The sequence below is a fragment of the Mangifera indica genome, chromosome 11 (genome assembly GCF_011075055.1).
Source record: "Mangifera indica cultivar Alphonso chromosome 11, CATAS_Mindica_2.1, whole genome shotgun sequence".
In the NCBI taxonomy this organism is placed as follows: domain Eukaryota; kingdom Viridiplantae; phylum Streptophyta; class Magnoliopsida; order Sapindales; family Anacardiaceae; genus Mangifera; species Mangifera indica.
The window spans coordinates 17048085-17064480 of record NC_058147.1 but is presented as its reverse complement, the minus strand read 5'-3'; the positions used below and the strand labels follow the sequence as shown (position 1 = coordinate 17064480).

Below are 16396 nucleotides of genomic sequence, written 5' to 3'. Positions count from 1 at the left end.
ATGTTGGATATAAAGGCTAAAACACTTTCTTATGTCTAGCTGTGATTATGCTTTAAAAATGGGTAAATTAGTAATTTTCTTTTAAATTAACAGAATATATTCACCAAACCTTGGGTGGGAAATAGTCTTTTGGCCTATTACTATTCTGAAAACATATGTTGAGCCCTACAGAGCATATACACATGCTAGGAAAAAAGACATCCAATCAAGCAGTAGGATTCCTCCTCAATTTCCCCTTGCAAAGATGTAATCTAGAAGGTTTAATTCTGAAAGATTGCCTCATCTCAATCCCCCTCCCCGTTATGGGGATGGTAAGGATTCCCTATCCCAACAGAAAAAAATCTCCTCCCCATACTCACGGGGAAAAACCCCCTCTCCCGTACTCTTTAAACACAACATAAATATATTAAATAATAAAATTAAGTAAAATTAAAACCAATTTACTATTTCAAATGTCATAAATATTATATATTAACCATCTTAATATGGCATAACAAAAACATAAATAAATTTTTAAAATATAAATAATCTAAAACTATAAAAATATATTAGTATTTTAAATAAATATATTAATATAATGGGATATGGATGGGGACAGGGGCGAGGAGGGGACACATATATCTTTGTCCCTGATTATAGAGATTTTTTTCATCCTTGTCCCTATTCTTGTCTTTATTTATATCAGAGAATTTTCCTTCCGTTACGGTCGAGGAGGGTCAAAAACTCTAAATTTGGAAAGAAATTGTCATCTTTAATATTGATTGTGTTGGGTTTGAAATGATATTGGATATTTTCTATTATCGTGTTGGACCTATTGCATTGGTTGAACTTAGCCTACTGAATTAGATTGGGCAATATTTAGCTTTATTTATTTCATGGAAAAGGTAAATATTCACACCTAATTAGTAATATTATTAACGGTATCTCAACCAATCAAAGGACAAGACATGAAGATTTTTAGTTATATCGAGATGCTTGAAAAATGGAGCAGTAAAAAATTATTAAATTACTACTTGGTTTCGCAATACTTGTGTTTTATTTATCAAACTTTAATTTTGACATCTTAAGACTACTAAAGAAGTATGAGATTTGCTTACTAAATGTTGTTACCCTACCAATATCATTTATTGGTTTTAGCTTTAAGATGTATTGAGATTTATTATCACTTTTTATTGTCATCATTTGATCAAAGCATTGTTTATCTTATTTTTGCACCTTCTATAGATCAAATTAATAGTCGATGTTGTCTTCACCGAGCTCATCCTCTAAGGCATGTTTATGACAAATTACAAAGTCAAGTTAACAAACTCTTTATCCTCTTAAGGTAATATTAGAATATTTCTTATTATTAATTTCTTTGTTATATATGATGTTATTTCTTTGTTTATTTGTACGCTTAATGTATAAATTCAAGTTTGTATTAATACAAAAAATTTTATTCCATTTAATTATGAAGATCATTCATAAATGTACATCATATTAATTTGGTTATTCAATTCAAATTATTTTGAAAGAGCATATTTAAGCGAAGTGATCCTATAAGAGTAGAAAAAGGCTTATTTTCCAATATTTGATTATTCGGTATAATGAAACTTAAGAGCTTGGAAATGGTGAGGCATCGGGAATGAATAAGGATACGCTTGCACCAAGATTTGGTGGTTGTATATTTTTATCAGCTGTATTTGGATGAAAGCTATCCAGTTAAAATTTAAAGTTCCAATATATTAATTGAAAGTAATTGCATTGTGTGGAGACAGCTCATATTTGTCTACTTTTGGGGTGGTGGATTATAAACGGACAAAAAGAATATATATATATATACATATAGAGACTAAAAATAAACAACCTTTTAAACTTCCAGGAGATAATAATTATCCATCAGATTGCTTCTTCTTCTTCTTCTTCTTCTCCTTTATATATTTTGGAAACTGAATTTTCAACACATACGTAAAGGGTATATTTACCAACAGTAGTTTGGTGATTCTTGTTCTTCTTTGAATCTGTAATTTCAAGCATATATAGTATTTATATAGTTATTATTTTCTGGATTGATTTTGTCTTTGACCTACGTAACTCCTCCTCCTCCTCCTCCTCCTCAGACTTTAACATTCATTATATCTTCTGATGAGTTATTGTTTCATTTTATTACAGAATGTCATTCATGGCATCAGAATCAGAAGGGCATATGAACCCCACCAAAGAGACAAAGCAATCACAAGCAGCAAGTAAAAGAGTGTGGAGTGAGGATGAAGAGATTTTAATCCTAAAAACTGCAATCGAATTTTCAAGCAAAAAAGGAGTGGACCCAACTGCCCTTGGCCACAGAACTCTTTTTTTTAACTTTATCAAACAATCATTTTCCAATGATTATTCCAAACGCCAACTTGTCAAAAAATTGAAGAGCTTGAAGAAAAAATTTCAGAGTAATTTTGTCAAAGGTAAGGCCATTGCTACTCCACATCAAAACAAACTGTTTGAGCTTTCACTTAGCTTATGGGGAAGCAACAAAGCTAATTGTACGAGTGGGAAGGAGGTTTCAAAAATTATTTGTAAAAAGCTAAATATTTGGTTGGGAAAGAATGTTGTTAGGGAAGTGATTAAACATAAAGGAGAAGGTAAAATGTTAGAGTTGTTGCGGCAATGGAAGGAAGTTGAAGAAATGGAATTGGAGCTGAGCTTGAAGAGGGCAGAGTTGGTGATGTTTGAAACTCAGATTATGTTAGATAAGTATAAGAAATCTCCATCTATGCTCTGATTTTGTTATTCAAATTGCTTGTTTTTATTTTATGCTAAAATTAGTTCCATGAAGATTGTCATTTGATATTTTTATATACAAATATATTTGCAGGAAGAAGTGGTGTCATTTAAATACAAGCAACAATGTTATATGGCTCTTTGAGTTCACTTTCCTTTTATTTTTCATTTCAAGGGAACTCAATTACAAAATAAGCAAATTTTAAATATTATTATTTATAGAGTAAATAACATTTTCTCACCCAAAATCAAGCTTATTAAAAAAAAAAAAAAACTAATAGTGTTAAGGTAAAATAGTAATTTTACTATTCATTAATTTTGAAAAAATAGAAATCTAATTTTCAAATAACTTTCAAATATTTTAAAAATGATAATTCAACCCTTAAAAGGATTAAAAACTCATAAATCAATCTTTAAAATTTTTTCAAGCCCCATGTATTATCATAATAATATTATATACCCAATAGTTTATTATTGTATTCTGTTTAATTCTGTAGGGGTGCAATTGTCATTTTATAAGTTATTAAGGGCATATTCAATTTTAAAAATTTCAAAAATATCCCTAAAATTTTTATGATTTTTTTTAAAATCTCCTAACTTTTTTTAACACCCTTATTAATTTCAAAAATTATAATTTGCTCCAAATATACAATTATGTGTCATTAAGAGACTCTCATCTATAGGAGGAAAGAAAGAAAGAAACTTGCGAGGGTGAAAAGCAGGAGAAATAAATGGGTTCATATATAAATTAATCATTGAAATCTTTTCAAACCTTTATATATTTTGAAAATGTTATTATAGACCCAATGGTTTGTTACACTACTAATTTGTTGCTAACTATTAAATTTTTGGGGTGTAACAATCAATTTTGAAACTATTGAGAGTTGCATTGAAATTTTAAAATATCAAAAACACCTCAAAATTTTTTCAAATTTCCAAAGAAAAACCTAGAATATGTAATTAACACCTTTAATATTTATAAAAATTAGAGTTTTCCCCCAAACATAAGATTATATATCATTGACATTTCTATTCATGGGATGAAAGAAAAATGGGGTGAAGGTTTAAAAAAAGGGAAATAAATGGGTTCTTATATCATTTGGTTATTAAAATATTTTTTTTATTATTTTTTAATTTAGGGTGGAAAAAAGTAATTCACTCTTATTTCTAATTCATTTAAATTTTTAGTCACGTTTCTTAATAATGAATAAAGCAAAGCCCAATAAAATAAAAAAATGTGAATAAACAAATAAATAGAGAGAATTGGAAGCGTTCTATCAAGTTGATGTTGCATTTGGCACTGGGAATTGAATAAATATGGAATATAATATATTTATTTATTTATTAATGAAAAAAATTTATAAACTTAAATGGAGAAGACAGAAAGTTTATTACATTGAGAAATCAAAAGTAAATGCTTAATTAATTTCTTATTATTTAAAAACTTCATTCGACTCTTATCATCCCAATGAATTTAATTTAACAGCTGTGTATAAATATAAATATAAATATAAATATAAACAATAAAATAAAAATAAAATAAAATCTTTCAACGAAATAATAAGAAAATCAATCAATGAAACAAACACAACTTAAAAGTCCCTTGACATTTTACTTCAAATCAAACATATAAAAAAAATAAATTAATTAAACCTTCAATGCAATGCAATGGTGAGACTTTTCTCTTAACTAAATTAATTTCATCTCATGATTTCATCGTAAGCCTCCAACAAAAACTTCGTCTGGCTCTTGACAATCTCCGCTCTCTTTAGGTTCAGCTTCATCTCCTTTCTTTCAATCTCCCTCAACTTCATTTCATACTTTTTTTTATCCTTCTTCTTCATGACTTTCACTCCTTCCAACCTCACATTCTTTTCATAAAATATCCTCATTTCTTTCAAGCAAGTTTCACTTGTTACTTGAGCACTCACTAAACCACCCCATATTTGTTTCGACAAATTCAATATTCTCTTCTGATGGGTATCATCAGAAACTGAAACAATCTCAGCCGGTGACTTAATCAAAGTCTCTTTGTAATTAATTGTTCCTCATTTCCATCAGTTTCTTCTGCAACTCATTTTGAGAAATATCAACGCCACTTTGTGTTCGTTTTATGAATGCATAGAAATCAGTCAAGTAGGCTGAAGGATTCAAACCTTGTGCGGAGAATTGGATCATTGCAGTCAAGAGAGAGATTTCTTGGTCTTCAGTCCAGGCTTTTTTGGTTTTCTCCATTGATGAATAAACTGGATGGGAGATGAGATGGGATGGGATAATAAGAGGGTATTATTTATGGTTAGTTGTGCATGCATTGAATGGATAATTAAATTAATTAATGGACCATTCACCATTCTATTCTAAATATAATTAATTACAATAATATTTATTATTTATTATTTATTACTTTACTAATAAAAGACAAATATAAATAAATAAATAATAAGGAAAATTACTTAATATAACCATTTTGTAATCTAAAATTTTGGAAAGAGTAGTAAGGATGAAAACCATTTGTCGCATTTAATTTTGCATTAATTTTTAATGCTATTACTAATTTCATTTTGTATACAATTGGAATATACTTGCGCTAACGCATCACTAGAAATATTAATATAATTACTAACATTAATTAATATAGCTTAAACATTACAAAAATGATCCTTCTTAAAGCTTAAATTTTTTGTATAATGCTTATTAAAAATTCCAAAAATAAATAAATATTCCTTTAATATTTAAGGATTGGTCCCATAAATAAATCTAATCCATGCCCTTTCCCAAATTAATCCATAGTTGGTTAATCAATGTCATTGAAAATATAAAGAATGTGAAAATACTTTAAAAAAAATCATAATTTTACATATCATATAACATATTATTGAGATTCTCTCCCCGTCCTTAAACGAACAAGGCCAAAGTACTATTTTACATCCAAGGTTTATTAAAATGACAAATTTACATCTTTAAAGATTCAAAAAGCTAGATTCCTGCCCATCATATCATCCATTTTCATTAGAGAATTCTATGAAGTGAAATGATAAAATGGTCATTTTGCATAGATTTTCTTATTTTCTTTTTCTTTTTCAAAATGGCATATGTTTAGAGGATGAATTTAATTTTTGAAAATGATAGAATTATTAATAAAAATTTTAGGGGTTTTTTTTGAAATTCAAAAAATTTTTGATTGTTCTAAAAATTTTAATATATTCCTCAATAGATTCAAAAATGAAAATTAAACTCACAACGATTTAAACAAAATACAATATTCTAAAATTGGTGGAGTTTTAATTTTATTAGGGGCCTAAATGATAAATTTTAAATTAGTAAATATATATTGATAATTCGACATCTATATCTAGTTTTAATAACAATTTCATAATTTCAATGAAAGGGTAAAACAATCATTTATACAAAATTCAAACAAAATTCATTAACAAAAGTAGTGAATATTTTGAAATTTAACTTTTGAAAACTTAATGGGTGGGAAATGGTCATTCGGCCTATTGAATGTTGGTGTTGCGGAAATATTGTTGTCCGGGCTACCAAAGCAAGCTTGACTTATTCAAACTGGTGTCCATACAAAAATTCAGACTCAAGCTTTAGGCCTAAGATTTTTTGTCCAGATCTAGTTTATTAAAATTTTTTGACATTCAAGCTTGTTTTAGGTCTATTTCTAACCCGTTTTATAACTTAAAAAACTTGCAAAAACACTCTTACAATTTCTAGTAGGTTTGAAAACATGACAAATATACCCTTAACTACAAAGAATTTTTGAACCCATCAGGCCTGAACTTTAATTGAATAATCTCTGCAAAAGTTCAAGTTTGATAATTTAATAGACAATTTTTTTTTATTTAAGGTTGTCTAAGATTCAAATTTTGTTTAGTTTGAGACTAAATTTTTCAAATCAAACAATTTGACCTTAGACTTACCTTACTCGTTTGAATTGATAGTCCTATCTACTAGTTGTAAAAGGAGACAAAAAAGTTGATCAAGGTTGAAGATAAATAGACATAGATAGTTGTGCGTTAATAAATGAAACAATATTAACCTTTAACAATTAATTATATAAAATTTTCACTTAGTTCTCATACAACCATCAAATAATGTCGAAAAAAAGTATATATTCATGCAAAATCTCGTATTACATTCAAATTCTACATACATCCTTCACGGAAAAAAAAAACAATAAATTGACTTTACATTATCATATATAAAAGTTTATATCAAATCAAGAAGACTAAATAACATTTCCGCATCAAGGTTTGAGCTAAAAATACTTTTTCACTCCTAACTCTAAGTTACTATAAATAATATTATTTTACCCAAAATCAAACTATGTTAAAAAAAAGAGAAATTATATTAAATACCTTAAATTAAGGGGGTTTAAGTAAAATTACCCAAAACAATTAGGTTTAAGCAAAATTATCCATAATAATTAGGTTTAACCAAAATTACCCAAAACAATTAGATTTAAGCAAAAATGCCCATTTTGTGAAATGTTCAAATTGCCCTTATAAAATAAACCAAGAATTTTATATATTTGTCTCGTTATTTTTTCACGGTTTTACTGTACAAAATCAGAGAATTTCGCGTCTCCCACAGGTATCCCATAGGCCTTCCATGGGCGAAGTGATTTTCGTCGATTTTGTGTTTTCTGATGACCAAAAATGGCAAAGAAGGTTAGTACATCTTCCTTACTCTTATTTGAATTAATTTATTATTAAGATTATTGAGATTTGAGGGAGATTTTGAGGTTTGAAATTTTAGGGTTCCAATTTTGAATAATACATACATTCTTTTGATTCTTGGTTGTTTTGGTTGAATTTCTTGAGGAGTTTTCTACTATAGAAAATGTCGATTTGATTTGTGTTGAAATTGAAGTCAGAAACGATGATTTTTGGGTCGAAAAAGGGATTAGAATCATCGATGCTCCTGTCTATGGGACCAGTGGATCTCACAGACTGAATGAATTCTCCCATGGTCAGGACAATTTTAAATTCATCCATGATTATTTTAGAGGACAAAAGCTTAGGATTTATTTTTAAAGGCATTTTTAGTTTCGTTTTTGAATGATAATTTTAGAGATGATTTTATTTTTGTTCTAGAATGATAATTTTAGGGGATAAAATTTTGTCACCAAAGATATAGGATTTATTTTTAGGGATAATTTTAATTTCGTCCTAGAATGATAATTTTAAAGATAATCTTATTTTTGTTCCAAAATTATAACTTTAGATGATGAAATTATACTTTTGTCCCCAAAACTTAGAATTCATTTTTAGAAACAATTTTAGTCTCGTCTTAAATGATGAATTTTACTGGACAAAAGTTTATTCGTCCCCAAAAACTTAGGATTTATTTTTGGTGACATTTTTTGTTTTGTCTCGTAATGTTAATTATAAAAAAAAATAATTTCGTCTCAAGATGATTATTTTAGAGAACAAAATCTTAATTTATCCCAAAAAACTAAAGACTTATTTTTTAAAACATTTTTAGTTTCATTCTAAAATGATATTTTAGGAGACAAAATTTTAATTTGGTCCTCATAACTAAATATTCATTTATTTTATTTTATTTTGGTCTCAGAATTATAATTTTAGGGCATGAAATTCTAATATTATCTCCAAAAATGTAGCATTTACTTTTAGGACAATTTTAATTTTGTTTTAGAGTGATAATTTTAGGGATAATTTTATTTTTGTCCTAAAATGATAATTTTAGAAGATGAAATTATATTTTTATTCTCAAAATTTAGAATTCATTTTTAAGGATAATTTTAGTTTTTTTCCAAAATGATAATTTTAGGGGATGAAATTAAAATTTCATTCCAAAAATCTTATGATTTATTTTTAACGATATTTTTAGTTTCATCCCAAGATAATGATTTCACGGATGATTTTATTTTTGTCCTAAAATGATAATTAATTTTGTCCTCAAAACTTATGATTCCTTTTTAGGGGCATTTTTAGTTTTGTCCAAAATGATAATTTTATGAATAATTATAATTATGTTCCAAAATGATAATTTAACACAACAAAATTTTAATTTCATTTGCAAAAAATTAGTATTTATTTTTAGAAAATTTGAGTAAAATCATATCAAATTAATAATTTATTATTACCAACTAAATATAAAAATTATTTTGATATATATCAATTTTCTCAAATATAATAATAATTTACACAAGTAAACTTATTAAAATAAAATATTTTAATGAAAATGTATTATTGCTTTTAACAAAAGATTATCCCAAATAAATGATTTTGTCAAATTCTCTTCTTCTTGGTCTTTCCATTTTTTAGTTTTCGTTTGTAGTAACTAACTTGTTTGCTTTGTCAAACCATTAAGATGTAGGAAAAGAAATGTTGCAGACAAGATTATATATGGTATTACTTAACTCTTAAATATCCCCTATGTTTGTTTTGTAATAAGTTAGTGCTTCAAAACACACACCCAACTCAGAAATCAAAACTACACTTGACACAAAGGACCCCCCCTTGTAAAGCTCAATTGGTATTTCTTTCTATTATATATTTACATGTTTTTGGGGTCATTCTTTGTATTTGATGATTTGTTCATTGTTAAGTTAAAAAATGAATTAAGTGAGAAATAATGATAGTGAATATGTTAAATGAAAAATAAAATCAAAAGTTTTAATTTAATGACTGTAAAAGTGCTTAAAGAAGAAAGTGAAAACACATCATATGAGTTTCAAACATCACAAACTCTTTCCTCTTCTTCAACTTCACCACCAATTTGAGTTGCTTCTTGGACCTCTTCATTGGCAGTAGCAGGAGTATCTTTGCTTATGCTTTGGCTTCCCCATAAGTTAAGAGAAAGCTCAAACACTTTGTTTTGATGTGGATCTGAAAAGGCCTTTGATTCGACAACATTTCTTTCGAAATTTTTCTTCAAGCTTTTCAATTTTTTGCGAAGCTGGCGTTTGGAAAAATCATGATAGGAAAATGATTGTTTGATGAATGTATAAAATTGAGTCCTGTTGCCATGGGCAGTTGGGTCGAGTCCTTTTAGATTTGAAAAATGGATTGCAGTGTTTAGGATTGAAATCTCTTCATCCTCTCTCCAAAAGGTCTTAGTTGATGAGTGTTGCTTTGTCTTTTTGGTGGGGTTCATTTGGCCTTTTGATTCATCACCTTCCACATTGTCATGAGGCCTCATTTTGGACGCCATTGATGATAATCTTTTTTAACCTGTAATCAATTGAAACAATAAAATGGTAAATCATTGAACTGAAAGTTATATATTCTTACTTCCATCAACAGAAAAATGATATAATATAAAAGTTAACTATAAACAAATTAAAACGCTTACCCAACGGTAAATTCTTCCTCCTTGAAGATTCAGTTTCCAATATATATAAAGCCCCAAGCAGAGAGGAGAAGAAGAAGGAGAAGAAGAAGAAGAAGAAGAAGAAGCGTCACCCGGCAGAAAGCTTAAAGGTTGGACCAACTTTGCTACCTAATTAATTCATCAACATGCATCCGTTTGTTTATTAAATATATATTTTTCCTGGTTCACTCAAAATTAATGCAACCCTAAACCCATCATCTTCATCCATCACGAATCATTTCAACATATTGGAACTTCAAATTTTGATTGGATAGGTTTCATGCAGATAAAGACTCCACTATTAATATTTGCAGGCTTTTGGGATGCTCAAAAATTATACAAAAACAAATCTTAATATTCTGCACCAAATCTTAATGCAAACATGTCCATTTCCAAGACTCTTTCATTATATATATATATCCAATTACCAAATATATATTGGAAAATAAGCCTTTTTCTTAAATTTTATTATAGCTAGTGTCAAATATGCTCTTTCAAAATAATTTGAATTGAATAACCAAACTAACGTAGACTTTATTTTATTTATGAACGAACAAAATAATTAAACAACTTATAAAATATTTTTTAATAGAAAAATATTTTCCAATTAATTGTCCTCATTAGTCCTTGGAAATAGAAAGTTCAGCCTCAATGTATTACCTAAAGAAATAAAAAAGTGCATAAAGTCACAAAAATGCTTTGGAAATACTTGTTTTTCACTTATTTCCCCACCGAAACCGTACCCAGGTGACAATTTACCACCTTGAAGTAAAAAAGTGATATTTTCACTTTTCCTTTTTTTTTTTTCAAAACTCAAATGTTATTTTTAACAGTAAAATGATATTTTTGTTAGTTTATAAATATTATTAGATTAATATTATTTACGGGATATTAATTAAAATAGGTAAAAAAATTTTCGCTTATACTTTTTTAGGTAAACGCACAGTAATTTTACTTTTATAAGCAAATTTTTTTATAACTCCAAAAATACCCTCCCAGCCCTATATACGTAGGCACTGGAAGGAAGGTTTGAGTGCGTGGGTGCGTGTGGAGTGTGCGCGGAGTGCGTGAGTGCGTGCAGAGTGCGTGGGTGCGTGCGAAGTGCGCACAGAGTGCGTGAGTACGTGCGGAGTGCGTGGGTGCGCGCGGTGCACACAATGCATATACAGTGCGCGCACTGTACATAGTGCACAGTGCGTGTGCAGTGCGCGCACAGTGCACTGTGCACTGTACATATATTTTTTATATATATATAATATTATATTATTATATATATTTATTATATTATAATATTATATATATAATATATAATAATATAATATATATTTAAAAATTATTATTATTATTATTTATATATATTATATTAAATATTATAATATTTAATATATTTATTTATTTATTTATTATATTTTTTATATTATTTAATATATATATATACATACATACATATATATATATATATATACATATATATATACATATATATATATATATATATATATAAAAGAAAGGGTGCGCGCACCACACACACACTCACGCACTCAAGTTTTCCTTCCAACGCCTACGTATACAAGGCTGGGAGGGTATTTTTGGAGTTACAAAAAAATTTGCTTATAAAAATAAAACTACTGTGCATTTGCCTAAAAAGGTATAAACGAAAAAAATTTTGTCTATTTTAATTAATATCCCATTATTTACACTCCTAAAATATAAATAAAGTTTATAATTTATCACTTAAACACTCTTATTCAATTAAAAATAAATAAAAAAACATAATCTTAACTTCGATTAGTCTCAAACTAATAACTATATCAATTACAATTAAATTTATGATTAAAAAATAAATCAAAATTACAATTGAATTATGCATAATTAATCAAAATCGCACCATTTAGTTGAAACCGCACTATTCTGATGCGATTTTAACGAGAATTACATCCAAAATAATGTCATTCTTATGCATTTTTTTGTCAAAATCACTCTAATATGATGTGATTCCAACTAAACGCATTGGCTTGGTGCAATTGAAGGGTCATCAATGATGAATGTCTACCAAAAATTGTTTGTAATAAAGTAAGGGGAAAATGCTATTTAATTTTAATAAATACTAAATATAATAAAGGGTATTTTTTTTTAGTATGTCTATTATAAAAATTAAAGAGTTTCACAAATGATACCTAACAAAAGGTGGGAATTCGACTTTAAAAATGATTTATTTATCATTTTTGTATAATTCAGATGAAAAAAAGTCGTTCTCTCTTTTCAATTCTATGTCAAATGACTATTTCCTAACCATGGTTTGATTAAATGATAGATTTCCATCTGTTTTATTTGAAAAAGTCAATTCCCCACCTATTTGTCAAAATCAATTATTAATTTTAATAGTCAAAAAATATTTACGTTATTTTCTTCAAATATTATAATGGATGTGTATTATGGAGTGTCAATATTTTTTTTTTTTAAAACTCATTAAGAATAAATGCATAATTTTTTAAATCTTATTTAGGAAACTACTATATTCACCCTATATATTTTAAAAATATAATTAATATAATCTTAATAATTTGTAATATAACATTTACATCTCTTATTATATATTTTTAAGTGGGGAAATTAATTAAAATAAGAAAAATTATAAGCGTTTATACATATACGTAGAAAAGTTTTACTAAAATAAGCAAACCGTATTTTTTTTTTACCAATTTTACCTTTATGTTGAAAACCAAGTAAAATCCAAAGTCAATCACTTTCAAAGTTACTTTTGCCGAAAATGGAAAAGAGAAGGCCGAAATAAGAAATCTGAAAACACTGAGCGAGAATCACCGGTGAATATCTAAAAGTAGTAGAAGCGCACCGACAACGACAATATATCAACAATGGCTTCACAGGTTAGTTATCATTTGTATTTATTTATTTGGTTTAATGTTGTTGATAAATTGATGATTCAGTGTAAATAATTTATTGAGATGGTTTAGTGTTGGGATGTATTGGATGAAAAAATTATTTTTGTTGAGAATGTGCATCGGTTGCAGTGGTTACGATGGTGGGTAGGATTTTTACAGTGAAACCCTAAAACCTGTCGATTTATGTATATATGTTTTTGAATGTTTTGAATGGTATAAAATGATGTAGTTTTGATGTTAATGGATGTCTGAAAGTACAACCGTCGTTCTTTTCTTTTCTTTCTTGTCTTCCAAACTCCTTCAAATCTTTTCTTTTTCTTCAAGAAAACAAAGAAAAAGCTTGAAGAATGGTGGCTACTGGAATATGGACGGGAAATGATGGAAAAATGGTATGAGATGCCTTTTTTGACTTTACTCTCCCTTTATCTAAGCTTTATCTCCCTTTTTCTCTTTATCTCTTTTTTTTTCTTTTTGGTATTTATATACATATATATATTTATATAACATACCCATACATAACATATATATATATTTAAAAAAATGGGAAGTATCTCAAAACAGGGTTAAAAGACATAAATGCCCCTGAAACGTATCTGAGGGTATTACATGTCCCCTCGTGAAACGATAAGAAGATCTCCTGGTGTTACACATACTGCACCCACATCTACTACTGAATATGTTCGTATTGAGAAAATGCTACGTGGGTTTATGGAAACAGTGGAAGAACGTTTTAGACAATTTGAAGAGCGACAAACATCCATTGAAACAAAAGTGTGTGAGATACAACGTATGTTTCATGCCACCCTTGGATATGAGGTTAGTAAGTCCAAAAATCATTTGTTTAACATTTAAAATGTAACGATGATAATTATATTATAATAATCTTTTGTGATAACACAGGATGAGTCAGCGGAGGTCATTATTGAGGTCGCCCAAGATGATGATGTTTGTGCGCCTGATTATTATGAGGTGGTCACTGAGCATAGACCTGTGGAGACACCATTTCAACCTCGGTCGAATACCCCGAAGGACATTATGGGGAAGAATTATCAAGAAGGGGCAGACACTACTCAACCTTTTTACAAATCCTATAAGACAACATCAGGCACGGAAAGGGAACCAACCAACAAATATTGATTTTGACCAATGGTATGATAACGCCAACAATAATGACACAACATTAACTTATTTGCACGGGCCTTATAAGAAGCTTGACTGGTGGGATGAGATTTGCACCGAAACCAAATGGCTAACGGATGAGGTGACTAAGTTATCAATATATTTTTATATTATATTTGTATATTGTCATTACTATAAACAAAGTAATTATATGTTTATGTTGTTTTTTCAGCATATGGATAGTTACTTGGTGATGTTGCCCATTCCTACCCAAATGCTAATTGGACATGTGTTGATGCGTTTTGGGATGGTTGGCTACCACGTATTTTACAAGATCGAGAAGTGGTTGATTGTGACAACCTTCAATGGCCTCAACTATTACTAGATCATATTGAAGGGATATGTCCACAGCTGTTAGAATGGGGAAGGGATATGAGATACGTTGCATGGGTGAGAGTTGACAAAGTAATTAAAAATTTCAAAATTATATAATCGGTTACACATCTTTAATTAAGATTATGTTATATACTAACTTTTTGTTATTTCTTTTACAGGTGTATATTCCTATTAATTATGATTGTCAACATTGGGCGTGTGGGGAAATTGACCTCAATGCGTGGACTCTGACCGTTTATGACTCTTCAATTAAGTTCATATCTTCCACGAAAAAGTTCATATATATATATATATATATATATATATATATATATATATATTGAAGTGTACTTTTGGATAAAATATAAACAGGAAGAAGATGAAGATATGGATAATGTTAATAATATAGGGGAGACTATGCCAAATTTTTTTTAAAATATTAAATTACAACATAATAACCATTGATTAATACAAGAAAAAAATACAACGTTTAATGTACAAAGTCATTAATACGAATATAAAACAAAAAAGGAATTTGCCACCATTATCATGTGCACATTTAACCACTCCAGCCCATCCTAAAAAGAGGAATTTGCCACACCTGCAACAGGACGCATAAAATATTATAGTTTTAAATAAACTTGAACTACAAATGTGATGTAATGTATAGTAACCTGATACCTGAAATGCAATGGAAGACTAGCACATCATGTCCCTCGCCTTGCCTTGGATAAAGGGTTTGTACAAGTAATCCTAGTATGCCCACGCTTGCGACACCAACTACAAACAGGTTGACGTACTTTTTCCCCCTGCGATAGTCTCTTTCTTTGCTCTGATGGTCGACCTGAACGTCGACTCTGCATTGGAGGTGGATGGACCATGGGAAGATTCTCCGAACATAACCATTCAGAATGATCGCCTAGTGGTTCAACACTTTGTCTATATATTGCTTGTCAATATTCAGTTGAATAGTATTTGCTTACCCATTGATAACAATCAGAAAGATTCTGAAACCTGGCCACGGCTACAACGTGTATACATGAAATATGTGACAATTGAAATTTCTTACAGTTGCACTCCCTCGCACATAGATCCACTATAGTGATCGATTGGCCCACACCGTGCACATCATATTAGTGCATAATTATTTGTTTGACAACTATGTAAGCTGATTTATGGATATAACCTGCTATTTTCTCCTCAGCCCACGGAGTGAGTTGATTAGTAGAAGCCTCTGCATGATTACAAATATATTATAAGTATACATTTCAACATCGTGCACAAAAGTAGAAAAAATTATACGAACATGTCGTAGTGCATCGGGAGTAAAACCATTTTTGCATGGTGGAACGCAAAAACTCAAGTAGCATCATAACCGGTAATTTTCATGCGTGTCATGTTATGACATTAAATGATTCAGCAATATTTATTGTCATTATATTATACCGAAGACCTGAGAAATAAGCACGGGCCTAACATCTATAGTCTATACCCTGTAAATAAGCATGTGTTGAGGGATTTTCACCATTGATCATTCGCACTGCATCCTCAAAATCTGGTATCCGATAAGCTTTTACTGCTCTCCAAAATAACCCATCTATATGCTTTGTTTGTTTATATTTGCTTCGCATATTACCCTTTATATGATGGTTGCACCAACCGTGGTGTGCATTTAGGAACACTTTATGCACGGAATGAATGATAACATGATGTCTATCTGAAATGATAGCCAAATCTGGAAGATCACCTACACACCCATGTAATGCTCTTAGAAAATGGGTCCAAGTCATTGTTTCTTCCTTTCCTCCCATACCAAATGCCAAAGGGTAAATTTGGTTGTTTCCATCTTTACCTATAACAACAAATAATGTACCCCAATATTATCCTTTTAAAAA

General features: G+C 29.0%; 2 protein-coding genes across 2 annotated transcripts; one reads left to right on the top strand and one right to left on the bottom strand.

The window, feature by feature from the left end:
• Window positions 1-2161: 2161 nt before the first annotated feature.
• LOC123228799 (probable transcription factor At1g61730) lies at window positions 2162-2755 on the top strand. Its single transcript, XM_044654246.1, has one exon. It carries the CDS (start codon window positions 2162-2164, stop codon window positions 2753-2755), a length of 594 nt encoding a protein of 197 aa, XP_044510181.1.
• A 6710-nt stretch (window positions 2756-9465) lies between these two features.
• LOC123228798 (probable transcription factor At4g00390) lies at window positions 9466-9945 on the bottom strand. The gene has a single exon (XM_044654245.1). It carries the CDS (start codon window positions 9943-9945, stop codon window positions 9466-9468), a length of 480 nt encoding a protein of 159 aa, XP_044510180.1.
• Window positions 9946-16396: the final 6451 nt, after the last annotated feature.

Coding starts and splice junctions, on each gene's coding strand:
- LOC123228798 (XM_044654245.1), bottom strand. CDS start 9,945: ATGGCGTCCAAAATGAGGCCTCATGACAATGTGGAAGGTGATGAATCA.
- LOC123228799 (XM_044654246.1), top strand. CDS start 2,162: ATGGCATCAGAATCAGAAGGGCATATGAACCCCACCAAAGAGACAAAG.